The sequence below is a fragment of the Aulonocara sp. 'chitande type north' Nkhata Bay genome, linkage group LG12, assembly GCF_057382095.1.
Source record: "Aulonocara sp. 'chitande type north' Nkhata Bay isolate Kocher_YH1m ecotype deep benthic linkage group LG12, A_spYH_male_GT1.1, whole genome shotgun sequence".
Classification (NCBI taxonomy): domain Eukaryota; kingdom Metazoa; phylum Chordata; class Actinopteri; order Cichliformes; family Cichlidae; genus Aulonocara; species Aulonocara sp. 'chitande type north' Nkhata Bay.
Window position 1 is genome coordinate 11,226,703 of NC_141355.1, and position 26,793 is coordinate 11,253,495.

Below are 26,793 nucleotides of genomic sequence, written 5' to 3' on the forward strand. Positions count from 1 at the left end.
ATTTCCTTTATTTTTGTTTGGCTTCATTTTATTTGTGTGCTTTGCTAATAATGTTAAAAATTGAGTATAAAGGCATCCTAAGTGGTCTTGAACACACAAGTGTTCAGATCTTTATCTTTTGATAAATATGGACAATAGTGAGTGAAAGAATTACTCACAGATGAACCAAAAATCCAGTATGTTTCGCAACTCAGCATGTCAATGCCTAGATAACTATAGTTCATTTACTAGTTAACAATCCTGTATCTTAATCTTATTTTTAAAGTTCAATCGCTGCTAACCATCCATCCCTTGCCATTCCTGTTTGTTGTTTCCCTAGTGACAAGCTGATATCTGTTGTTGTAGCAGTAAATGTGAGAATATCTTACCCATCCTGGCACGTCCACATTGACTACCTGTTCAGTATAACAACTGACTAATTGGGCTAGCTCTTGGAAACTGGGACTAGAACTTAGACTCAGTAACAGCTCCCAACTTTAGAACAGAACAATAACAGTGTTCGTATTGAGTCTAAAAACATACATTTTATTAATGGACTAGAATAATTCTTTATTTTCATTGTACATGTACAACAAAATTGTGGAACGTACCACGTTCCCAAATTAGGCTTAACTTAAAACTAGTACTGAAATCATGTTGAATCATTTTTTTCTTTATTGTTTTTAATTGGCTTGTTCAAATGGTTAGACTTAAGATCTGAGACTTTGCTTCAGATTCTTAACGGCAGATCACTGGGTCTGTGAGAAACTTGATTTAAGATGCACTAGATCAGCAACCAGTTAGGAACAGGCTGCAAGCTGCAACAAAATCATCTACTGCCAATGTTTTGTTGGCAGATTCCACAGCTGGTGGTTCAGATAGAATCCAGTTTGGAAGCAGTGGCTAGAATGCCATATAACACATCAAACTCAAGGCCTGCAGCCCAAATGTGGCCCGCCAAATCATTTATATGGCCCACAGGAGCTTGTGCATGATTGTCTTAAAATAAGTTTACTATATGCTGCTTAAAAGCGCACATTGACCATAAACTACATCTCCCACAATGCCCCCGGTACTGGGGGCAAGAGTGATGTACTGCCAGATCTGTTATTTAAATATACGTGTGGTATCCACAGAAACTCCGCTAAAAACTCATAAATCCATTTCAACGATCACCAAAAAGCCAAAACAGCACAAGATTAAAGAGCAGGTAAACAGATTCCGCAAAAAGATGTAAACACAAAGTGTGGATCCCACGTACAGGACATGCCCTTTGGGTGCAAAAAGCCGACATTTCACAGATTGCGAAACTTCAGATTTCTTCACTCTCCAACCAAAACTCACTCAACCAGCAAGAAGACAAGATCACGATCACGTTTGAAAAACATTATAATGAATTCTCACTTTCTTTCTTTCCCTCTTTCCCTCACCACCATCTCTCCGTGTGCTTTGAGACTAGTTTCCCATCACAACTCTCTATTTTCTGCCTTACTTGCTTGCTTATTATGCACCTGTCTACCGTTGTGTACAGTGTTGTCAGCAACTGTTTTTGTTTTCCAAAAAAAAAATAACACCTGACAAGAAAGTCTCATTTCTGCTACTCAGTGCCAAATAAATTTCAACGGTCACAATTTATGCCAAACAGCAAACCGCTTAGCTATGTGTCTAATAAAACCTCTGTAACTTTGTGAAAAACACAAAAGTTTATGTTTTTCACTTTCTACTATTAAAATCTCTGATTTTTATGACTACAGTTAAAAAACAACAACAAAATGGACAATCTGGACAATGAGCTACCAGAATTTGTAATTTTACACACTTTTTTCTTACTATTTAAGCCTGCCATATAACACCAATTGTGACATGAACATTATTAACAACTAGTAATAATAATACCAGTTGTTAACAGCAGTCCAACAACTTTCTTCATTCATCATTTATATTTTCACTCAGTATTTATAATAATTCAATACATTTCTATCAGAGCCTGTCACAAAGAAGGTTATCAACACACTTTTCAGCATAGTTTTTGTTGTGGAAATGAGCCCTGTCTCTACTGATGTGAGCCTACATCAGTGAAAGGATGAATGCTGCAATCAAAATTTTATTGTGTATAAACCAACTGTCCTTTAGAGAAAGTCTTAAAAACCCAATAGCTGAATACTTCGTATAGGCACTGTGCTAATATACAAACAGGCTTCCTACTCAACATCACAGTATTTGCATACAGGTGGGTAGCAACCAACTCTTCAACTGCTGAATAATATAATACCTTGGCTTTACATTATATGCAAACCACTGCGGAATATTCATACACTTTTTTAATAGAGATTTTACACTGCCCAACCTTTGTCAAATTATGGTTATTTTAGTAAAGAAATAAGGTACTTACATTTTGTTGTTTTAGTTAAAACTGTTGGAAAAATTTAGTCTGCTACATGGAAGATTTAGTTGAATTTTGCCAAGGTATTAAATGATTCAATAGTTATGATGTTAACAGGTGATCAGGTGATACACATACAGCAAATTCTGACAAAAATGTCTACTTACAGACGTATCGCAGCCAACAACATGAAATCTGCATGGAGCTTTAAATTTACTGCAGAACTTAATATGGTCCACATACTGCAAAACAAAAAATATGAAAGAAGCTAATGATCTGTAGAATACGGTGTAGAATTTGATCCCTAGCTAAATGGCAAATGAGATTAATCTAACAGAATTATGAAAAAAAATTTAAATCTCTGCAGTACCTTTTCTCTGGGGATCTTTTTCTTCGCACAACCTTCACAAATCATTGGATACTTTGGACAGATCTCATCATGAGCCTGAAAAAATAAGTAGATCAGAATAAAAGAAAACACTTCTCGTCCAGCTCCTTGCCTTAACTATTTAACTTAACACCAGTTTAACTATATAGATGCCTTAAGGCATGCAGAGGTAGTTCATACTGATATAAGAAAATTACATAAATTAGCCAAATTAGATGTTATTGTTGTTAGTCCTGTTTGTAGATGTACAGATGACTATCACTGAAATACCACAATATGGGTGAAAGCTCATTCAGTGGTTACTGAATTTACTCAATGGTCATTTATGAATAGCTTTAAAGGTAAATATATCTTTGTTTTCCTTTTATTTCACTAAAACTATATTTGTATCATATCTGTGTGCTTGAATATGTCTGAGAAGGGTAAATTTAAACCCAAATGTAATGGCACAAAAACAAGTGTTTACGGGTATGTGGTGACAATGAGTCAGCATTTCAATTCAATTCAGTTTTATTTATACAGCACCAAATCACTACATCAGTCGCCTCAAGGTGCTATATTATTGTAAGGTAGACCCTACAATAATACATACTGAGAAAAACCCAACAGTCATATGACCCCCTATGAGCAAGCACTTTGGTGACAGTGAGAAGGAAAAACTCCCTTTTAATAGGAAGAAACATCCGGCAGAACCAGGCTCAGATCATTTCCCATGAAATATTGGACACACTTGCCATATACTTCTACATATCTTATACTTCACTGATGACTAAGTGCTGAGACAAGATGGCCATAAGATAAGGCTGAATACCATGGAAAACGTAATAAGCAAAGGTTGAGATTACAATATTTTATCATATGCATTTAATCACATATACTGCATCATAACATAAACGTCAACTAAATTAGCATCATGTTAATGTTTCAGAATGCAACAGCTCTTTTTATGATGCATTACTGTAACAGAGAGAAGCCTGACCTTGATATTCTTTAACAGGAAGGGTTCTTTGCAGTATTTGCAGTTGAGCGTTCTCTCCGGACACTCTCTCTCATTGTGGCGTTCCTGCTCATTGGCTCTCATGAGCTCTTTACAGGAAGGACAGAGGATGATCATGAAGTCACAGTTGCCCTCGTGGCTGGCCTGTAGGTGACCAAAACAACTTTACATATTGTCCAATTACTGTATGATAAAATTGTTTGTACGGTTAACTTGATGACGTTACAATGAGCAGATATAGTATTATGTTGTATCTCACATGAGGCCAAGTTAAACCCTTTTGAGGTGAGAATACTGACCAGGTAATAAAATAAAATAAAACATGTACAAAAAGTTGTTAAAACCATTTTAGAAGAACATACTCTAATTTTTCAGTTAGAAGTTGCATGACTGAGCCAAGTTCAACACTAGGCAATAGTTCAGTCGACCAGAACAGCCTTAATGAGTAGTCACACTACAGTGGAAAAGCAATCAAGATCCAAGATCTGCCTTACTGCCCCCTGGGAAAATCTCTCTTGTTGCCACATAGAACCCATTCCAGTCACATAAAATGCATCCATCCAAAAAGTGCAAAAGTTCATATGGGTAATGATGAAAAAAATATAAGTGTAAGAGTAAACTCCTGCAAATACAGACATATAAATGGTAAATGGCCTGCATTTGTATAGTGCTTTACTCAGTCTAAGGATCCCAAAGCGCTTTACACTACATTCAGTCATTCACCCATTCACACACACATTCACACACTGGCAATGGTGAGCTACGTTGTAGCCACAGCTGCCCTGGGGCACACTGATAGAGGTGAGGCTGCTGGACACTGGCGCCACCGGGCCCTCTGACCACCACCAGTAGGCAAACATATATACAGTGGGGCAAAAAAGTATTTAGTCAGCCACCGATTGTGCAAGTTCCCCCACTTAAAATGATGACAGAGGTCAGTAATTTGCACCAGAGGTACACTTCAACTGTGAGAGACAGAATGTGAAAAAAAAAATCCATGAATCCACATGGTAGGATTTGTAAAGAATTTATTCGTAAATTAGGGTGGAAAATAAGTATTTGGTCACCTCAAACAAGGAAAATCTCTGGCTCTCACAGACCTGTAACGTCTTCTGTAAGAAGCTTTTCTGTCCCCCACTCGTTACTAGAGATAGCACGATACCACTTTTTTATGTCCGATAGCGATACCGATATCATAAATTTGGATAACTGCCGATACCGATATGAATCCGATATAGTGTTTTTTAATAAACAAAACTGTTTTTTAAATATCTTGCTGCACTTTGTATAAGTTCATACTCAAGTTTAAAACAACAACTACACTAAAGCTATTCTGTTATACCTGTATGCAAAAAAAAAATTTCATAGTACAGCAATACTGATCAATCTAATAAACTTAAACCTACACCATCCTCCCTATTCTGGTATTTTAAAGAGTACTTAGCATAAATATTAAGCAACCTAACTAATAGGGTTCCAACTCCCAGCAACAACAAAAATAAATAAATAAAAAATAGGGAACCACCCCTCACGCTCCAACTCATGATGCTTAATCGACGTAATCAACCTTAATTTGATGCAGTTTGAAAAAAAATGCACAGAAATCAATTATTTTTCAAGAAATATTAAATAGATTCAACATCTTTCTTCAACAAAATTGCAGACTGCACAGATGGTACCTTCCCAAAGGAAAAAGTACTATAGCTTACTAGGGTATATATATTACGGTGTGTTCACACCGAACGCGATGGACGCGAATAGAGCGTCAGGTTTACATGTAAAGTCAATGGAAAGGCGCGACGACGCGCGATTGCGGGTCCCGCGAAAATTCGGAAGCAGATTTGCGTCGCGAAAACGCCAAAACGCGTGAAACGCGCGTCAGTGTAGCGCGTCTGGCGCGTTTGACTCGCGAATAAAACCACGCGCGTGAGTTTTTGTGTTGCATTTTGTGCATACGCGCGTTTCGCGTCTACCGCTCGAGTTGGAAAAATCTGAACTCCAGCGTCAAATCGCGCCGCGACAACCAATCAGGAGCCTGGTGACGTGGCTGTTACCTAGGTCAAAGGGGCAGCCAAAGCCTTTCATACTTCAATGGAGGGGAAGGCTAATCAATGCGGTAGCAAACAACTCGGAGCTGTACAACACCAGCTGCTTTCAGTACCGAGACAGGAATAAAAAGGACCGAGCTTGGAGGAAGATATGTGAAGAGATCGGGCAACCTGGTAAGTTCATTCATTTCTCTTTTGAAAGTTTTCACTGACCCGGGGAAGCCGCACAAAAGCTAGCAAGCCACCGCTATTTTCCCACTGACGTACAAATACCGTTCTGCTTTTATGCATGTTGTCATTTAGGAATATATTTTATTGTTTATTAATAAACAGCACACAGTGGTCCCGCTGTTCATCCGTCACTGCTTTGCTTTTTCGCTGATTTTTTATTGCACAGTACAGCATTGCATTCTGCAGCCTGATTGACAAATCTCCTGCGCTTGCCAAATTTATCACGTTTGGTTTTGATAACCATCGCGTCCAATAGAAAAAACAGCACAAAAACACCCATAACTATGAGCCTCATTCGGAAATACACACCTGCACCGTGAGGGAAAAAGGCGCACGAAAGTGGCGGGCAGATGAAGACAAACCGCGGCATAATAATACTTTTACGTTTTGCAATCTACAAAGGTTTGCACTTTGAGAATTAATTGTGAGAACTGTGACCAGGGGCTAGTTATTCTGAGAACCCCTGCAATAAATGAGGGACCACTGTCTACTCTACGATTATTATATCCAACCTGTTAACATTTAATACTGTATTGATAGAACCAACTGATTCTGCAGCAGAGCATCCCCAGTCCCTGAGCTCCTGCTGCTGCACCCACAGATATGTACAGCAAGCACTGATACCTTTTTAGTCGGTGGGATTCCCTTGTGATCACCTTTACTAAATATCTACAACCAATCTGATTATATCCTGTTATTGGTTTTTTTTTTTCAATGTTGAAATTAAAATCTAGTAGCAGCCTTCTCATTTCTTTGTGTTTTGTGCTGTTTTACAGGCCCACAGAGGAGGACGGCTCCGAGGCAGATGAGGGACGGGTCCCAGGACGGTCCATCGGCGGTGGAGCTGGCCATCCTGGAGTCCCTGAAGAGGCCACACCAGTCTCCAATGGAGCATTTCCTCCTCAGCCTTGTTCCTGCTCTGGAGAGCAGCTGGTCCTTTTTATTCCTGTCTCTCTGTAAATTCTTATATTTTATATATTTATGTTTAATGTTTTTCTGTTTGAGACTTTTAATATTATTTCAAATAAATGTTTATAATGACTAATGTCTCAGTTCTACTACACAGCAAATGTTGGCACACAACTTGACACATGTAGAATTTATTTCATATTATACTAATGACAAAATATACTGATACAGTGGGATGCAGAAGTTTGGGCAACCTTGTTAATAGACATTATTTTCCTGTATAAATTGTTGGTTGTTACAATAAAAAATGTCAGTTAAATATCATACAGGAGACACACACAGTGATATTTGAGAAGTGAAAAGAAGTTTACTGGATTTACAGAAAGTGTGCAATAATTGTTTAAACAAAATCAAGCAGGTGCATCAATTTGGGCACCACAAAAAAGAAATGAAATGAATATTTAGTGTATATCAATGTGTGTGTCTCCTATATGATATATGGGGTGCCTTTGTCTGGATGTGCTTCCCATCCAGAGCTGCACAGCACAGAGGAAAGTTCCAGCGCTCCTGGAATCCCTCTGTGATGGACCGCCAGTCTCCAGGTGAAGGCACAGCCATGAAGTCGTCCACTAGACAGTCCCAGATGGACGTCGCTGCCTGGGGGGTGATGTGGCTCACCGTGGACACACCGACTCTGAAACTGAACGCGATGGTCCTGAAGGAGTCCCCGGTGACAAGGAACCTGGACAAAATTGTTCAAAATCAGTATTATGTGTACTGCAGTTACAAAATACATTATTCAAATTCCAAAATACTTTTGTGATGTCAGATTTAAATCACAAAACATGAATCTTACATAAAACCTTTTGTAATTATAAGGATAATTACAAAATGTATATTAGATAATATCTAAAACAGTTGTGTTTTGTTTTAACTTTAACATATCATAATTTGATTGGTAGCAACTTTTGCCACTACAGTGAGCCAATCACTCACAATTCCTAAACATGTCAATCAGGTAGGAATTAAGTAAGACATTAATAGAAATAAAGAGTTGTGTGTTGACATGTAGCCCTTTCCTTGCTTAAATCATTAATATTTTTGAAAAATTAATCTGTGATAAGACATAGCTTATCAAGATAGAACCATGTAACTAGAAATGAACCAAACTGTTCAGTTTTATCTAACTCTGTTTTAATAAAGGCTGTGACCCCTGCTATAGAGTCTGACAGCTGCAGGGATTATATACAAATATTCAACTATCCCAGAATTAAACCAGGTCTAAATAAAAAGGAGTGAGTATCACTACAAAGGTTAACTCAGTGGTCCTAATGCTACAGTTTGATATCAGCAAACACCGAGCGCATACATTGATGTGACACCACAGCCATGCTATCATTCAAACACTGATAACAGCATAAATCGAATTAAATCGGGGCTTGATGAGAGCTTCTGAGTATCACTAGAAATATTATAAAGAGTCGTCTCTGTACCACAGTTTGCTTTCAGTAAACACCGACAGCATTCACTGTTAGCATAGCACATCCATGTTAGCAGTGTATAACTGGATGGATTAGCATATTAGCACAGATATCAATAAAGGACTACCGTATTAAATAGTTTTACTAACCTCAGGCAGACGGACAGGCGCTCTGCAGGTGGGATTGAGCGCCTGTAGTTGGTGTCTAGGCGGGCAATGCTGGGACCGACGAGGGAAAGCAGGTCCTCAAACTGGCCGACGGTGATAGCGCTGGAATCGGCCGTCATCCAGGCGCAGCTCCTGGAGCAAGTGGTGAAACTCACCAAACTGCTCATGCCTCTGGAGGACCTGATGGACCCAGGTACGGCGAGGACGTCTTTTACGCTGCTGCTCTGCTCTCCACAGTACATAGAGAAGGGAGACTCTCTCTTCAAGCGCTAGCTGCCATCTTGCAAAGATACCGGTCTGGCACAACTCCCTCCCACATTCCTCCCACATTTCCGGTTCACGCGCGTCAAAATATCATATTTTGACGCGCGATGGATTTTTCTTGGACACGCGTTGAGACGCGAATGTACACGCGTCAAATTAGGGGCGTTTGGGGCGTTTTATTCGCGTCCATCGCGTTCAGTGTGAACACACCGTTAGACTTAATAACTATATACAGTAATTGACTTCTATTCATTTTACATCAAATTAAAACTTTGGGTGTAAGATAATTATTTATTAAAAGCTAGACATTTTAAATGAGAATAAGAAAGAAAAGTATGTCTTTGTGCCCCCTTTTCCCTGTTAATGCCCTATCGGCCCCCCTGGCTAAACTTTGCTAGATCCGCCCCTGCACAGTTACCAGCGTCAGCTACGTAGAAAAAGATCCTCGAGTAGAAAGTAATATTAAATAAATTCTAACAACAGCTGATCAAGCTTAAACGTGCTGCTGTTGTTTATCCGCTGGTTTCCTCTTTCTGGTGCAAAGTGGGCCAAAAGCAAACTAGAGACACGGACTCGCGACAGAAAAGCCGATCAGCTGATCGTTAAGCAGTTTCATGATTGAAGTAGCAGCAAGAAGAGGCAGTCGCTCCATATATCGCTTGTTAAGCTTAACGCAGGAATGCTTTACAAACATTCAGAGATGGACTTACACACTTGCTTTACTTCTCTTGGGATAACTTTGTCGGAGATGAAATGCCGGGTTGCTAGCGAAGCTCCAAATGCTATCCAGACCACTGACAGGTCGGCATGCCACAGCCGCTCTATCACGTGATGCATACTGCTCCGACGTGCTAACGTTCTGAGGTGAGTTACGGTGTGTTGCAAGTTTTGTGAGGTGCTTTCGTGATATTTAATGGATCGGATTACATTTTTTATTTTTCTCCGATATCCGATCCAGTAATTTAGGTCAGTATCGGACCGATACCGATACGTAATATCGGATCGGTCCATCTCTACTCGTTACCTGTATGAATGGCACCTGTTTGAACTCATCATCTGTATAAAAGACACCTGTCCACAGCCTCAAATAGTCAGACTCCAAACTCCGCCATGGCCAAGACCAAAGAGCTTTCGAAGGACACCAGGAAAAGTATTGTAGACCTGCACCAGACTGGGAAGAGTGAATCTACAATAGGCAAGCAGCTTGGTGTGAAAAAATCAACTGTGGGAGCAATCATCAGAAAATGGAAGACATACAAGACCACTGATAATCTCCCTCGATCTGGGGCTCCACGCAAGATCTCATCCCGTGGGGTCAAAATGATCATGAGAACGGTGAGCAAAGATCCCAGAACCACACGGGGGGACCTGGTGAATGACCTGCAGAGATCTGGGACCAAAGTAACAAAGGTCACCGTCAGTAACACACTACAACGGCAGGGAATCAAATCCCGCAGTGCCAGACGTGTTCCGCTGCTGAAGCCAGTGCATGTCCAGGCCCGTCTGAAGTTTGCCGGAGAGCACATGGATGATACAGCAGAGGATTGGGAGAATGTCATGTGGTCAGATGAAACCAAAGTAGAACTTTTTGGTATAAACTCAACTCGTCGTGTTTGGAGGAAGAAGAATACTGAGTTGCATCCCAAGAACACCATACCTACTGTGAAGCATGGGGGTGGAAACATCATGCTATGGGGCTGTTTTTCTGCCAAGGGGACAGGACGACTGATCCGTGTTAAGGACAGAATGAATGGGGCCATGTATCGTGAGATTTTGAGCCAAAACCTCCTTCCATCAGTGAGAACTTTGAAGATGAAACGAGGCTGGGTCTTCCAACATGACAATGATCCAAAACACACTGCCCGGGCAACAAAGGAGTGGCTCCGTAAGAAGCATTTGAAAGTCCTGGAGTGGCCTAGCCAGTCTCCAGACCTCAACCCCATAGAAAATCTGTGGCGGGAGTTGAAAGTCCGTGTTGCTCGGCGACAGCCCCAAAACATCACTGCTCTCGAGAAGATCTGCATGGAGGAATGGGCCAAAATACCAGCTACTGTGTGTGCAAACCTGGTAAAGACCTATAGTAGACGTTTGACCTCTGTTATTACCAACAAAGGTTATGTTACAAAGTATTGAGTTGTATTTTTGTTATTGACCAAATACTTATTTTCCACCCTGATTTACGAATAAATTCTTTACAAATCCTACCATGTGGATTCATGGATTTTTTTTCACATTCTGTCTCTCACAGTTGAAGTGTACCTCTGGTGCAAATTACTGACCTCTGTCATCATTTTAGGTGGGGGAACTTGCACAATCGGTGGCTGACTAAATACTTTTTTGCCCCACTGTACATACAATATATACTGTACATATATAGATATGTCACAAAACTGGTTATTCCAAATTAACAAATGATACTCAAATCAAATCAAATCACAATCAAATCACTTTTATTGTCACATCACATGTGCAGGTACATTGGTACAGCACATGTGAGTGAAATTCTCGTGTGCGAGCTTCACAAGCAACAGAGTTGTGCAAAACACAATAACGTAAACAAGCAAAATACAAGAATGGCTACATCTGAAACTAATAAATATATGTACAATATATAATAGTATATGCATTTCTGGATGTGTATACTAAATATTTTTCTACGTGTGTGTGTGTGTGTGTGTGTATATACACATATTTTACAAATTAAATAGAGTAAACAATAAATAAAATATATAAAAATATACAGAGTTGAGACATGTGCAAAACAGTGGCATTACTGTACAGTATGGAGTGCATAATGTTGAAGTTCCAGTAGTGAAGCTGAGGTGTCTATGACGTGTTCAGCAGTCTGATGGCCTGGTGGAAGAAGCTGTCTCTCAGTCTGCTGGTTCGGGACCGGATGCTGCAGAACCTCCTTCCTGAGGGAAGTAGTCTGAACAGTTTATGGCTGGGGTGACTGGAGTCCTTGATGATCCTCCCCGCTTTCCTCAGGCAGCGCTTCCTGTAGATGTCTTGGAGGGAGGGAAGCTCACCTCCAATTATCCGTTCAGAGCACCGCACTACTCGCTGGAGAGCTTTGCAGTTGTAGGCGGTGCTGTTGCCATACCAGGTGGTGATGCATCCAGTGAGGATGCTCTCAATGGCACAGTGATAGAAGGTCCTGAGGATGCCAAATCTTTTCAGTCTCCTGAGAAAGAAGAGGCGCTGCTGCACCTTCTTCACTGTTGTTTGTGTGTACTGACCACGTAAGATCCTCAGCCAGATGTACACCAAGGAACCGGAAGCTGCTCACTCTCTCCACAGCAGCGCCGTTGATGGTGATGGGGGTGTGTACTTCTCTGCACCTCCGGAAGTCCACTATCAACTCCTTTGTCTTTGCGACGTTGAGTGTGAGATGGTTGTCTTGACACCAGTGGGTCAGGGCGCTGACCTCCTCCCTGTAGGCCGTCTCATCACCGTTGGTGATAAGACCCACCACTGTAGTGTCGTCCGCAAACTTCACAATGATGTTGGAGTTGTTAGTGGCTGTGCAGTCGTAGGTGTAGAGTGAGTATAGGAGAGGGCTCAGTACACACCCCTGTGGAGCACCAGTGTTCAGTGTGATGGGGGATGAGGTGATGCTGCCCAGTCTGACCACTTGGCGTTTGTCAGACAGGAAGCTAAGGATCCAGCTGCAGAGGGAGCTGCTCAGTCCTGGATCCTGCAGTTTCCTGTCCAGCTTCGAGGGAACGATGGTATTGAATGCTGAGCTGTAATCTACAAACAGCATTCTCACATACATGTCTCTCTTCTCCAGGTGTGACAGGGCAGTATGTAGTGTCAGGGCTATGGCATCATCAGTGGACCTGTTGTGGCGGTATGCGAACTGTAGAGGGTCCAGTGAGTCGGGTAGTGCAGAGCAGATGAAGTCCCTGACCAGCTTCTTGAAGCATTTGCTTACGATGGGGGTCAGGGCTACAGGTCGCCAGTTGTTCAGTGAGGAGATGGTGGAGGATTTGGGTACAGGGACGATGGTGGCCATTTTGAAGCAGGCTGGGACTACAGACAGAGAGAGGGAAAGGTTGAAGATGTGTGTGAACACTCCAGCCAGCTGAGCCGCGCATGACTTGAGGACGCGGCCGGGAATCCCGTCCGGACCAGTAGCTTTGCGCGCGTTCACCTTCCTGAAGCACTTCCGCACATCCTCCTCAGACACAGTGTGTGCACTGACGTCATCCGCGGTGCGCACACTGTCCGGTCTCATGGTGTTCGCTGTGTCGAATCTAGCGTAGAATACGTTTAGATCCTCACACAGAGAGGCCGTGGTCTGCGGTGTGCTGGTTTTCCCTCTAAAGTCTGTGATCGTGTTTAGTCCCTGCCACATACTACTGGTTCAATGTCATCATTTCAGAATGCATTGGTTCTGCTCGGCTGGTTCCACTCTCCGTTTACATCATTGATTTAAAAAAAATAACCATCTGTTGTCACCACAGGTATAATTAATTACTTAATTTCTTTCAATTAGAGCTGGGCGATAGAACGATAACAATATGTATTGTGAAATAACTTTTTCTTGATAGAAAAATTAAACTATTGCGATAGGCCTCATCTCGCTTGTCCTCTTAAAAAAAAAAAAAAGGACAGCCAATGCAAATTAAGTAGTGCAGAGCCGAACCAATCACAGCCGCAGCGTCACGTCACATGACTTGTTACGTACAGCACAAGTGCCAAGCCGCACATGTGTATTTGTTTGGGAAGCAGCCAGCTGCCGTGCCGCCTGGGTAATGGAGGAAATGAGTGTGCTGACTAGAGAAAAATCAACCGAGAGCGTGACCGAAGGTTACCGAAGAGAACACAGATGATGGTTCCAATGCCGGAGAGATTGCCGGAAGAGCCATAGAAGTTCCGTAGTGTGAAGGTGTATAGGATAAAGGTCTAATCATCTCTTAGTTTAGTCAGATTGCACAGAGTGTATATATTTGTTAATAATTTGAATCATTTTGGATAAGGATAAGTGTAAGATAATGGGGAATTTCAGTTTTTACTTTATAATTTGTTTAGCGTAAGATTTACAGTTAAATTGTATTTTTTCTTGCCTTATTTAATTTGTACGTACTGTTCCTTTAACACACGGTAACTGTGCACGGGGGGAGTGTTCGCGACAGGCAGTGTGGAGCTACGGGGGCTCTTTTCTGGAAGCGCTGGGTGAGAGAGTATTTGCCTCAGCTTCAGACACGGCAGAAGTGGACACGGGTGTCTAGGAACTTTGTGCCTGGAGACATCGTTTTGCTCGTGGACGAAACAGCACTGAGAAACTCTTGGCTCATTGGTAGAGTCACTCAAGCCATGCCGGATGAACATGGCCTTGTTTGCAGGGTTCGTGTGAAGACCAAGACCAGTGAACTCGATAGACCGATCACTAAGGTCTGTCTGCTCCTAGAAGCAGTATGAGTCAGTGGTAAAGGCTGGACTCCCACGGTATGTCATGTACTGGTGACCTCTGACATCAGAAGAAAGAAGAAATTATGTTCTAAGGACTGAATGCCTATGTTGTTGAACTTGATCATTGTGCCAAATTGTTAATAATTGTTTATAAGTTTATAGAACAATTAGCGGTCGGGAATGTATAGGATAAAGGTCTAATCATCTCTTAGTTTAGTCAGATTGCACAGAGTCTATATTTCTTAATAATATGAATGATTTTGGATAAGGATAAGTGTAAGATAATGGGGAATTTCAGTTTTTACTTTATAATTTGTTTAGCGTAAGATTTGCAGTTAAATTGTATTTTTTCTTGCCTTATTTAATTTGTACGTACTGTTCCTTTAACACACGGTAACTGTGCACGGGGGGAGCGTTCGCGACGGGCAGTGTGGAGCTACGGGGGCTTTAACTAGCTGTGGAGAAAAACTGTTTCTTACCGTGTTTGCAGTGTACAGGAACATTCAAATGGATCACTGTATTTCAAACTGTGGAAATAAATGTTTGCCTGTTTGTTTTTCAACTACAAGCGGACTTTGTGGATTATGTTCAACTGCACTAAGACACGCGTACGGCCCGACTACCAGCTAGTGCTTCCGCGGTAATAGAAGGTATTTCGGCTATTTCAAGTCTGACAAAAAACAGAGTAGCGCACACTGTTGTGCCAAAAGCAAGTCTGGAAATACAATAAAGCGGTGCATGCTCAATCTCTGACTGGAAGCGCTAATTCGTCATTCGGCTTTTGTCAGACTAAAGTAACTGTTAAAACTGTTTGAAAAGCTAAGCTATACAACAAGGAGAGATTGAGAATTTCCTTTTAGTTCTCAGTTTATTTGATATTGACAAAAGTTAGTCAATTTTGTCTGTTCTTCTGTAAAACAAACTAGGATTTATTTTTAGAATTAATATTTTGTTTTTAAGTGGAATTGACAATTATTCTGTTTTGTTTGTTGTATTTTGAAACTTAAACGCTTTAGCGGCTGCCTTTTGTGTAGTTTGCAATATTTGCCTTTATTTATCTGAAAAAGTCTCATGTTCCTTAAGTACATCTACCCTGTTGAACTTATTATGGGAAATAAATATTTAAATCAAAACAAGCTGCTGATTATTTCACATTTTACTTGTGAGCAACGGCACATTTAAATCCTACAAATATAGTTATTTGGCTTATATCGTGATATATAGCGTTATCGCCTGAAATGAAAAAAACATATCGTGATATGAAAAAATCTTATATCGCCCAGCTCTACCTTCAATACAAAAATATTTTGTTTGTCATGGCTTACACAAGTAAAATTAACACAGAACTTAAAATGACTATATGAACACAAAAGTCATACCATTTTTTGTGTGCCAGATACTCCTCAACAACATAAAGTGGCTCCTGACAATTGACCATAAGGATCCAAGCCACCAACAATTAAAATTTTATATGAACCATGTCAGAATAAACAGTGTATATTACCCAACAGATATTATAAAAACAACACTATAAAGTAGGGGCAGTTTGAAATGCTGATAGAGTGTGTATATATGCTTAGGTCTGTCTCAGTATTTCAGGATTGGATATGTGACTGGTGAGGGTTGACGGGGGCCTGAAATGGTGAGAGTGTGGGTGAGAGCAACACAGGTCAGTACAGTACCATGGGTGGATTTCAGCAAAACCCACAGCGGGGTGAGCCTGATATACGTGTTGACCAATGAATGGGTGGGTATGTGAACACACAGGTCTCTACAGGTATTCACAGCCAGTAATAAGACACATCTTCCCCTCCTTCAGAGTAACTTGAATCCCAACTCCGTGCCCGTTCTGCTGATTTTGAGGGATCTGATGACTTCCTCATTTTCATCTGTGGCTTTAATCTATTTGCAGCAGGACTGTGTGGGCTCAATTGGCAGGTCATTCACCTGTAGCAGGAGGTTGCGGTACCTCCTGCTACACCTTCTCTCTCTGGGCATAATCTATAGACAGGGTTGTCCCCTATCTGTTCTTTCGCAGTGTAGATGTCCTGTTACCAACAGGGGTCTAAGTTGCACAGGACCTCCTCTTTCAATGAGGTTGTGTACAAGAACTATATCCCCACAATGGAGGGCACTCTTGTCATAAAGTCCTTTACAATAAGAGCTCGTTGCCCGTTTGCATTTGCTATTCAGTATACCTGAATCATTCCTGTCCACTTCTTGGCATAACCACTTGGTGTTTCAGCCTCCTGATCTTTAGAGTCCAAAAAGGAGGTCAATGGGGCGACATAGATGATGGCCATAAAACAAGTAGTAGGGGAAGAGCCCTGTAGCCTCATGCTTTGTACAGTTGTACACATTAATGATATGTGGTAGGTGGTCTTTCCAGTTCTCCTTTTCTTTTTCTCCCAGAGTCCATAGCATTTACAACGCAGTGTGCAATTTAGTCTCTCTGCCAGGTTTCCCCTGGGGCTCTTGAGTGACCAATACCAGATAACTGCCTGAGGGTGATGTTTGGTGGGATATTTGAACCTGGGGATGTAATCATTGAGAGAGAAAAAAACAAAAACAAAAAAACAACAGCGGCTGCCTTGCCAGCTTTGTTTTTGGTTGGGTCGGCCTAGGCACTTATACAGTCCACCCAAGGAGTTATGAAAGCTGTCAAGCACCTTAATTGTTCTACTATGAAACCTTAGTGGTAGGTCTGATCCAATATCAAAAACTAGCTGCATGACCATGAGTCAGTGGAGTCCGAGGGAGGGGGTGTCAGTCGCTCACTGTTTTGTTATTCAAAAGCCGATAATCAACAGAGGTGTAGGGAGCTACGGTTGTTCCTCACACATAAGAATGGGGCAGAACAGGGTGAATCAGACTTAAAAATCCATCTTTTTACCAACAGTTCTTGAAAATCTTCTTTTACCTCAAGCCTTTGAGCTGTGATTGTTTTGGTTTGTGTGGAAACAGTCTTTTGTGTCTCTGGTGGGCCCATCTTAATAAGGTTGGTAACATGCTGAATTGTACCGAGAAGTGTTCTCCTTGGTAGTGTGATCTCTTGTTTTGAGTGGTTAGAGATCGGGACCTTGACACAAGGGTGACTGGAGTTCTGGACCTCCAGAAGGCCATTCCCTGAACTCAGCTGTGCTAGGACACTGTCCTCCTCTGTAGGTTATTACAAAACAAGGGGATCGGAGATGTCAAAGTTTGGGGGTACTCTGCACAACACCTGTACCACTCTTCCAGTTGGAATGAGAATATTGTTTGTCCTACTCTTACTGTAGCTGGGTCACAATATTTACTTGCCCAAACTGGGTGAAACAAACAATGGCCATCACCTGTTCTTCCCCCCATCACAAAGGCATTGCATAAGAGGTTGAAAACTGTGGCAATGGCATCACGTAGGGCTGCACGATTTTGCATAAAATGAGAATCACGATTTTTTTGCTTAAAATTGAGATCACGATTCTCTCACGATTTTCTTTTCCAGTATAAACATTTATTGCACTTATTAACTGCACATCGACTTCGTAACAGTTGAGACTGAACATAAAAACAATAAATAAACATAAAAACAACAAATGTCTGACATTTTGTCGTTGCCGCAAAATGTTGTACAGCTTGAAATTCCGTCTCCACCGTTGCTCGACACTGCGTGTATAGAGCAGGTAGTGCAACAATAGAAAAATAGTTGCGGGACGGCACTGTGTAGCGTTTGTCTAGGGTGTTGATCATTTTCCTAAATCCCTCGTTTTGCTCAGTGTTGATGGGAGCCATATCTTTGGTCAGGTGATAAGTAATAGCCTCCGTAATTTCTTTGTGCCTGCGGGAGTTCGACGGGTATAGGGAAGCGCTGTATAAGGTTCCCGTTATTGATGTTTGAGTGGTTGACCGGGACGGATTTTCTCCTGTCATTTTCTCGTCATCCCTGACGTGCTCTCCATTGTTTTTTCCCTGCCAATTTTAGCAGCCAGCTTCTGTATCACGTGGTATAAGGCTCCGCCCTTGTCATTTGTTGAGCAGGAAGAGTGAGCGCTTGTTTTCATGCAGATTACGTCCCAGATCAAAATGCGGTACAATCGTCGTTGTTAGGTTTTGTATTGTTGATTGTCATTTATGCTTAGAAATATTTAACCATAGATGCTTAGAGGTGTATAATCAATTGTGTAGTGATAAGTTGTGTGATCTTTAACAGGCTACAGAGGCTTGGTGTGCATTCCACACCTACATCCTGGGAGCATGAGAGAGGTCATACCTTCTCTTATTGTTTTATGGTAGGATTAACGTAGTTACGTCTGTTTTAGTCTAAGTGCTTTTTGTGTATAAATGAACTGCTGGACTTCCTTACTGTGTTATCTAGGATGAGGGGGGGTCTACCCTCTTCCTGACCAAGGATGTTTGCTTGTGTGCTTTTATGACCCTTTGATCAGCAGTACCCCCCCCCCCCCCCCCCCACACACACACACACACACACACACACACACACACACACAGGCAAGGTACTCTTTGTGTGTATGTAGACATCACATGTTAATGAACCTATGCATATTCATGTAACCTCAATAAAAGGACAGTGGTACGGGAGAACGGACGAGAGCAACTGGGGTCAAGTGGAGGAACGGCACTCTGTCCGGTCTCTCCCGTGCACGAGTAACATGAAGAACTTTGCCTATTTGTGTCTTGCTTAGCAGTGTAATTATATTGTCTTCAACGTTCCAGCGGATGGGTTCAAGCTACAAACCTATCAGTCGTCTTCTTTTTTTTCCCTTTTTTTTCCTTTTTTTTTTTTTTAAATCGTCATTTGGAAATGAGATCGCACATAAGTATGAATTGAGATCGTGATTTTCTAACAATTAATCGTGCAGCCCCAGCATCACCTTAAAGTTCTTGTCTCTTGATGAGCACATCAGCTCCTAGTAAAGTCTGGGGCAGTGACAGCTGGCTAACCAAGAAGGGGGCTTGAATGGTGAGATTGGGATTGTTATTCCCTGCCAAGTTGACGGTGAGCTCTACCCAACAATCATAGGAGATGTTTTGGACATTAACTGCATAAAGATCAAGGTCTTCATCAAGAAGTTCTTGACGTGGTCTTACTGTATAATTGAGAATGTGGATGTCGGCTGATATGATTTTAGCTGCTTGGGTTCAATGCTTACTGGAAGGCCCTGCTGACAGGCTTCTGGCTTTCGCTTAAAAAAGACTGTCTTGTTTCCCTGAAATTTGGTATGCTTTAAGCATCCCACTGCTTAGTGTCCATGATCTCCACACACAAAACAATGGTTTCATTCCTGCAGGTTTCAGACAATGGGCTGTTTTCCCTCTTCCCCTGCTCTGCCAGCTGTCAAATGGCCTGAAGGTCTCTTTCGTATGTTGTGTCTCTTGTTTTGTTATCACCCTGCCAACCTCATGTTTTGTAGCGTTGTCATCTTTTGGCAGGGGAGTTGTCCTAGTCTACGCTGGATCTGCTTCTCTCTTGTTTGTGCCACAATAACAAAGGACACTAGTTCAATGTTGTCCTTCCCAAATTTCCTCTGAGGGCCGGGGGATGACATGCTGAACTGTTGTCCTCTTATTGACCAATATAAAGAGCACTGGTCTCTAAATGCTATTGACACCCTTTTCTCAATGAGAAGTCTGGGCCCTGGAGGGACTTTCCCTGCCGGATACACGATGGACGGGTGGCAGACATGGAGGATCGTGTGCCTGGCGGGACTGTCGATTGAGGACGCTGAAGATATCTACCTATTCGGAACCATGATAACAGGGTTCTTGCTGATCGGAGTTGGCTTGGCCCTGGCTTGTTGGAGAATTAAGAAAGCGGAACCGGCTGTTCAAACCCCCCCAAGGCTGCCCGCTGGGATTGAAACGATGGGACGAGGTGCGGCTTCTCAGAAAGGACTCACTGAATGCAGCATGGTTAAGAGCTTGGAAGCGCGAACGGCTGCAGTGAAGGCTCACTGAGTACCTCTGAGCGTACATTGGATTACATCAGGGAAGAATCCACTCGGAACAACACCTCTGGGCGGAAGCTGGATTACATCGCGGATCAGTTGGCTGCGGTCGTGAGGTCTCAGAATCTGCTCTGTGAGCAAAAGACTGAAAAGACCACAGAATTGAAGGTAAATAACATCATGAAGAAACTCGCAGCTATCCAACGGGAGATTGAGAGACCAGTGTCGGTGTCGGAGTGTTAAAAACAGCTTGAAATTCTCATGAGTTGTTTGTAAAAGAAAAATCACCATTATAATGCGGCTACCCCTTTGACGCCAGCTGTGGGCTCAAGGCCGGAGCCGAACAAACACTCCCTGATAACGACTGTCACGATGTTGTGCTGTGGACATTAGGTGCTTTTTGTGCAGAGGAGTTTTTTTGTTTCCTGTTCTCATGCTATCCTACCATGGAAGTACAGCATGAGTAGAGGTCTCTTTTTTTCCTCTTGTACTTTCCCATTGTAGTGTACATTTCAGTGTTTTTTCTGTAACGCTACCAATCTCCGACTTGTATCCCCATGTAATGTCTGTGTTGTGTGTGTAAGGTCGGGGGGGGGGGGGGGGGGGGCACTGCAGGGCAACCTGCATGTGGCGAATAAAGCTTTGATTGATTGATTGATTGATTGATTGATTGAAATCACCTCAAATTCTTTGACAGTTCCAGTCCATATGCATCCTTCATTGGGACAGACAGCTGCCAAGGCCTCCACTTCTCTGCGGGCTGCATTGTCAGGGAAAGCCTGGGTGGGAAAAAAAGGAGGTTGTTGTCAGTGTTGTTTGGTTTGCATCTTCAGTTCAGATTAAGCCAGGATGCACCAATTTCATTTTTCAGGGAGATTCAGGACATATGGTCAGAGGATAAAATGGCTATAGCTGTTCCATCTGTTGTTGTTACTGCTAAGACCTATAGAGCAGTCACAAAGTTTCTGTTGTGTTGGATCTAAACTGCAGGCCATTAGATTTGAACAGAAACAATGACCATGACATTACAGTGCTTTATAAAAATTCCAAACCAGGCCAAACTCTATTAAGAAAACTGCTAAAAATGCTAATAAAGTGGAACTGTAATAAAATGTACTTACACCACCTTGCTTAAGGATCGAGGTGGGTTCCTCAAACAGGTCTTCTTTGATGCATGCACTGCATTTCTGTGGTCCACAACTTCCAAAGAGAAAAAAAAAACACACATAAATAATAAACACTGTGGTAGGGCTGGGCGATATATCGAGTTTTTTAAAAATATCGATATATTTTCATACGAGATATAAGATGTGACAATATCGTTTATATCGATATAGTCTATGTTACGTTATAATTATACTTGTGGAGCCGCAGGTTTGCCTCTCTTTCGTCCACTTTTGTCTCTACGCAACGTTACTCGGCCTGGCCTCTCCTTCACTGAACACAACTCCCCCTCCCCCATAGCTTCACCTGCAGGCAATGACAAGATGAAAGCGGAAAATCTCCGTTAGCGAGTTACCGTGCGTGGGGCTGGATGGCGTCAACGTGTTAGCGAGCTAACCGCGCTAACGAGCTAACCACGCTAACGACATGCAGCCAGGAGGGGCTGCACGGACTAAAATCCTTTCATTTTCTCAAAAATCGACAGCGCGCCTTATGTATGAATTCTGGTTGTGCTTACTGACCGCGAACCGATTTTATGTGGGACACAGCGCTCAGCAATCTGTCAAAAAATGTTTTAATATGACTTTGCTAAGCTACGGAGCTGCACCACTTGATGGATTGTCGGAGGATTACGGCTACCGAGGAGGAGCCTCGCGGAGTGATACGTACTGTGTGTATAAGGACCACAAATGGCACCTGTTCAGAGACGTGGTGCAGCTGTGAAATCTGTCTCTTTGTTATTATGCTCAGCGTCTATTAGTTTACATTTTGACTGCACAATTGTGAGCTTTTTGTTATGCACAAAAACAACATTGTTTTCTTTTATTTATGGACCATGATTATTTAATAAATGCTGATAATTTATTTTTGAGTAATTTCTTCATGTACATCTACGCTGTATGTAAATAAAAGTGCCCGTGTGACATCTGGGACACAGTGTGACTAAGAACTCTCTTTTTGTTCTTAACTTATGGCTTTAAAAAAAAAAAACAATCGAGATATATATCTTATATCGCCATCCAGCTAAAAAAAATCGAGATATGAATTTTGGGTCATATCGCCCAGCCCTACGACTGTGGCAATGTCAAACTACCATTGAACATTTGGCATACAATGCCTCAGTAAGTATAACATACAGTGGGGCAAAAAAGTATTTAGTCAGCCACCGATTGTGCAAGTTCCCCCACTTAAAATGATGACAGAGGTCAGTAATTTGCACCAGAGGTACACTTCAACTGTGAGAGACAGAATGTGAAAAAAAAAAATCCATGAATCCACATGGTAGGATTTGTAAAGAATTTATTCGTAAATCAGGGTGGAAAATAAGTATTTGGTCACCTCAAACAAGGAAAATCTCTGGCTCTCACAGACCTGTAACGTCTTCTGTAAGAAGCTTTTCAGTCCCCCACTCGTTACCTGTATGAATGGCACCTGTTTGAACTCATCATCTGTATAAAAGACACCTGTCCACAGCCTCAAACAGTCAGACTCCAAACTCCGCCATGGCCAAGACCAAAGAGCTTTCGAAGGACACCAGGAAAAGTATTGTAGACCTGCACCAGACTGGGAAGAGTGAATCTACAATAGGCAAGCAGCTTGGTGTGAAAAAATCAACTGTGGGAGCAATCATCAGAAAATGGAAGACATACAAGACCACTGATAATCTCCCTCGATCTGGGGCTCCACGCAAGATCTCATCCCGTGGGGTCAAAATGATCATGAGAACGGTGAGCAAAGATCCCAGAACCACACGGGGGGACCTGGTGAATGACCTGCAGAGAGCTGGGACCAAAGTAACAAAGGTCACCGTCAGTAACACACTACAACGGCAGGGAATCAAATCCCGCAGTGCCAGACGTGTTCCGCTGCTGAAGCCAGTGCATGTCCAGGCCCGTCTGAAGTTTGCCAGAGAGCACATGGATGATACAGCAGAGGATTGGGAGAATGTCATGTGGTCAGATGAAACCAAAGTAGAACTTCTTGGTATAAACTCAACTCGTCGTGTTTGGAGGAAGAAGAATACTGAGTTGCATCCCAAGAACACCATACCTACTGTGAAGCATGGGGGTGGAAACATCATGCTATGGGGCTGTTTTTCTGCCAAGGGGACAGGACGACTGATCCGTGTTAAGGACAGCAGAATGAATGGGGCCATGTATCGTGAGATTTTGAGCCAAAACCTCTTTCCATCAGTGAAAACTTTGAAGATGAAACGAGGCTGGGTCTTCCAACATGACAATGATCTAAAACACACCGCCCGGGCAACAAAGGAGTGGCTCCGTAAGAAGCATTTGAAAGTCCTGGAGTGGCCTAGCCAGTCTCCAGACCTCAACCCCATAGAAAATCTGTGGCGGGAGTTGAAAGTCAGTGTTGCTCGGCGACAGCCCCAAAACATCACTGCTCTCGAGAAGATCTGCATGGAGGAATGGGCCAAAATACCAGCTACTGTGTGTGCAAACCTGGTAAAGACCTATAGTAAACGTTTGACCTCTGTTATTGCCAACAAAGGTTATGTTACAAAGTATTGAGTTGTATTTTTGTTATTGACCAAATACTTATTTTCCACCCTGATTTACGAATAAATTCTTTACAAATCCTACCATGTGGATTCATGGATTTTTTTTTTCACATTCTGTCTCTCACAGTTGAAGTGTACCTCTGGTGCAAATTACTGACCTCTGTCATCATTTTAGGTGGGGGAACTTGCACAATCGGTGGCTGACTAAATACTTTTTTGCCCCACTGTATGACCTTAACTCAACTTTGTCTGAACACTCAAAATACATGCCGTGGTCTTCAAGTATGATGGCACAATACAACAACTATAGGTTGAAAAACAACTAAGAGCTGGAAGAGGGTGAAAATCCAATAAGGCCTACATTTTTCAGATTAGAGCACTATATTTATCTGAAAATAACATAATTGAAAATTTCAAGGTCATTTATAAAGGGGAAAAATACAGAAATGTGATACTTTAAAAGGCACCTATTCTGAATTCTCTAATATTTGGTCAAACCCAATTGTAAACTTTTATTGAAAACAGCCTAAAATCTCTTAGGGAATCTTTCTTGTAGTTTTTTTAAACTAGCCTTCAGGACTAGTTCTCCAGGCTTCTTTAAGGGCTTTCTAAAGCTCTTCTTTGGATGTTGGCTGCCATTCATTTTGCTGCCTGTCAAGATGAGTGTTTCTATAATGCTGAGTTCCAAGCTTTGGGGAGGCTAGTCAATGATAGTCTTCCATTGTGTTTTTCTATCCAGACATGCATTTATTACACAGACAGTTTATTTCAAGTCAGTCTAGTACTGCACATTGTATATTTTACTCTTACAATGGTTAAACATGGTGAAATGATCAAATAGTACCATAAGAATATGTGTAAATCGAAAAGAAAAGCACCTGTGTTACACTTTTTTTGTTGGCTCTGTATAATGTCAGGAGGTGAGGTGTGGTGAGGTACACAGCATTGGAAACAACCACTCTGTGTTTGGAAGGGGCAGCCAATAGGAAGAAACGTGGTTTTAAATGGAGAGGAGATGCAACACATTGCTTTACAGATGAATTGAGGGGCTGGATTAAGGCCCAGGAGTAACACAAATAAGGATCCATTTAAAATACCGGAAAGCTACATTAGTAAAATATTGAGCTCGAAAATAAGCAGAATAGATGCCTTCTTACTTTCAGAAGACTATTTTCTCTTTAATCACTCACACAAACATGATTTGTGTTGAATTTCTTTCATAGGTATATTAATCCAGTTTTATTTTTTATTTTTTTTTACACCTACAAATGCAAAGAAAGACAAGCATTTGTGAAAAAGTTAGGGTGTGTGTGGGGGGGTGTTGTCCCACCTCCCCCTCTAGGTAAATAAAATGAGCACACTCATTATATCTTAGATTAGATTACACACAATAATTAGTAAAAGTCAGAAGTGAGTGTAGGGCACAGATGGATGTCTAACACCTTAGGATCTGTGAAGTTAAATAACTGATTCATTCTTGAGAAACAAGTCATCTAAAACATAAGTGAAACTGAAATTGCTCTGTGTCATCACACACCTGCGCAGTGTGAGAGAAGAAAACAGGTGAGTCACTACAAAGGTCCACTCGCGGTGCTTTAACCCTGTGTTTTTGTTTCTGTACCACTATAAATCCAGAAATATATACATTTAAAAATGCACTCCTTATTACTGCATTTGAAAATATAAAACATATAAAACAATACTAGTAAGAAATACTAAACATATATAAATCTACGAACAGCTGGTCCTTCTTGAAGCCTGAGTCGTTAGGTCACCCGAATTTTACCTTGAAAAAACTGGCAACTTTATTTTGGCACACTTACTAGACAACAGACGCAGGGAGATAATACATTTTAAAGACACTGAGAGGTGCCAGACCTTCTAGTGAATTCGGCACAATACCGACCTGACAGTACAATAAAGCGCTGTCAGGTTCAACTTCTCGAAATGCACACCCCTGGCTGGCTCCTGTGTCCTGCCGACCCCAGCAGAGGTTAGCAGGACGAGACTACGAGGACACCTAGCCAGTCTATCGCACATAGACAAGTTGAGATATTATTTAGATAAGGACGCTATTCATTTATCACCTGTAGGTTCAGTTTAGCTGTATTTTGTTTGTAATTCAACTCTCTTTGTGCAGGCATACAGCGTTACACGTGTCAATAAATGTTACATGGATAGATATTTGAACGAAGGCTGGTGACGGGATCTGAATGCTTATTTTGGGCTACATATATCTAGCTAGCTCACTAGCATCCAGGACTACTCACCTCACAATTTTGTTGAAACAGAACGAACAAAAGCGGTGACCGCATTGGGCTTGCAGGGGCCTTCTCAGGATTTTCTGACACGAGTTGCACAAATGCTTATCCTCCAGGTTGTTAGCCAAAATTTTCTTTGGGAAGCCCGGTTTGTTACCTTCCAGGGAAGATGGTGGAGACGGCTCCTGTGCAGCCATTATTCCCCTTGAACAATATCGGGGTACTCAGCGGGGTGTGTTCAAGATAGCAAACACAGCTGAATATGACTGTAAAAATACCCGCAAGCAACGACTCATTGCTCTTTAGCAATTTATTAAAGCGTGTATACCTGCTTTGTTTATGAACAAATGACGACATCTAACTCCTCATCTGCATTGACAAACACGTCCAGGCGTTTTCATGTGATAAAAGTGACAGCTGAGGATGCTGCGCTTTACTGTAAGTTGCTACGTCTGCCGCTAGGTGCCGCAAGTCCAAAAGAAGAGCATCTGTGTCATCAGGAAGCTGGCTGGGATAAATTGGACGGTCTAGATTCGACCACCACGACAGCCGCGGCAAGCTAACTGCACTTAATCTCGGAAGTACTATAGTTACGTCTTGAAAATAAAAGCGAAAATCGGCAATCGGTTGTAATGTGAGA

The 26,793-nt window shown here is 41.9% G+C and overlaps 2 protein-coding genes, 1 long non-coding RNA gene and 1 pseudogene across 5 annotated transcripts in view; 2 read left to right on the forward strand and 2 right to left on the reverse strand.

The window, feature by feature from the left end:
• The window catches only part of LOC147316974 (TNF receptor-associated factor 2-like), a 38,531-nt gene extending 11,856 nt beyond the window's left edge, over positions 1–26,675 (reverse strand). Inside the window, exons 1-6 of one of the 3 annotated variants that reach the window (XR_015131764.1) lie at positions 26,163–26,675; positions 21,332–21,410; positions 20,891–20,989; positions 3,730–3,891; positions 2,733–2,807; positions 2,530–2,604 (exon numbers count right to left, since the gene is read on the reverse strand). Coding sequence is in view for 2 of the 3 variants with exons in the window: in XM_086313526.1 (XP_086169652.1) it covers positions 2,530–2,604; positions 2,733–2,807; positions 3,730–3,891; positions 20,891–20,989; positions 21,332–21,410; positions 26,163–26,350 (678 nt within the window). In the remaining variant the exon portion in view is untranslated. The remainder of the gene's footprint in view (positions 1–2,529; positions 2,605–2,732; positions 2,808–3,729; positions 3,892–20,890; positions 20,990–21,331; positions 21,411–26,162) is intronic. The other 2 variants (XM_086313526.1, XM_086313527.1) reach the window with 2 other exon arrangements.
• LOC147316975 (uncharacterized) lies at positions 5,822–7,071 on the forward strand. The gene is made up of 2 exons (XR_015131765.1): positions 5,822–5,969; positions 6,803–7,071. It is a non-coding gene; the product is annotated as an uncharacterized LOC147316975 (long non-coding RNA).
• LOC147316976 (uncharacterized) lies at positions 6,719–8,875 on the reverse strand. Its single transcript, XM_086313528.1, has 2 exons — positions 8,566–8,875; positions 6,719–7,677 (listed from the first exon to the last, which is right to left on the reverse strand). The coding sequence occupies exons 1-2, from the start codon at positions 8,823–8,825 to the stop codon at positions 7,407–7,409; spliced, it is 531 nt and encodes a 176-aa protein (XP_086169654.1). The 5' UTR covers positions 8,826–8,875; the 3' UTR covers positions 6,719–7,406.
• Positions 19,810–20,618, forward strand: LOC147316977 (uncharacterized; annotated as a pseudogene).
• Positions 26,676–26,793: the final 118 nt, after the last annotated feature.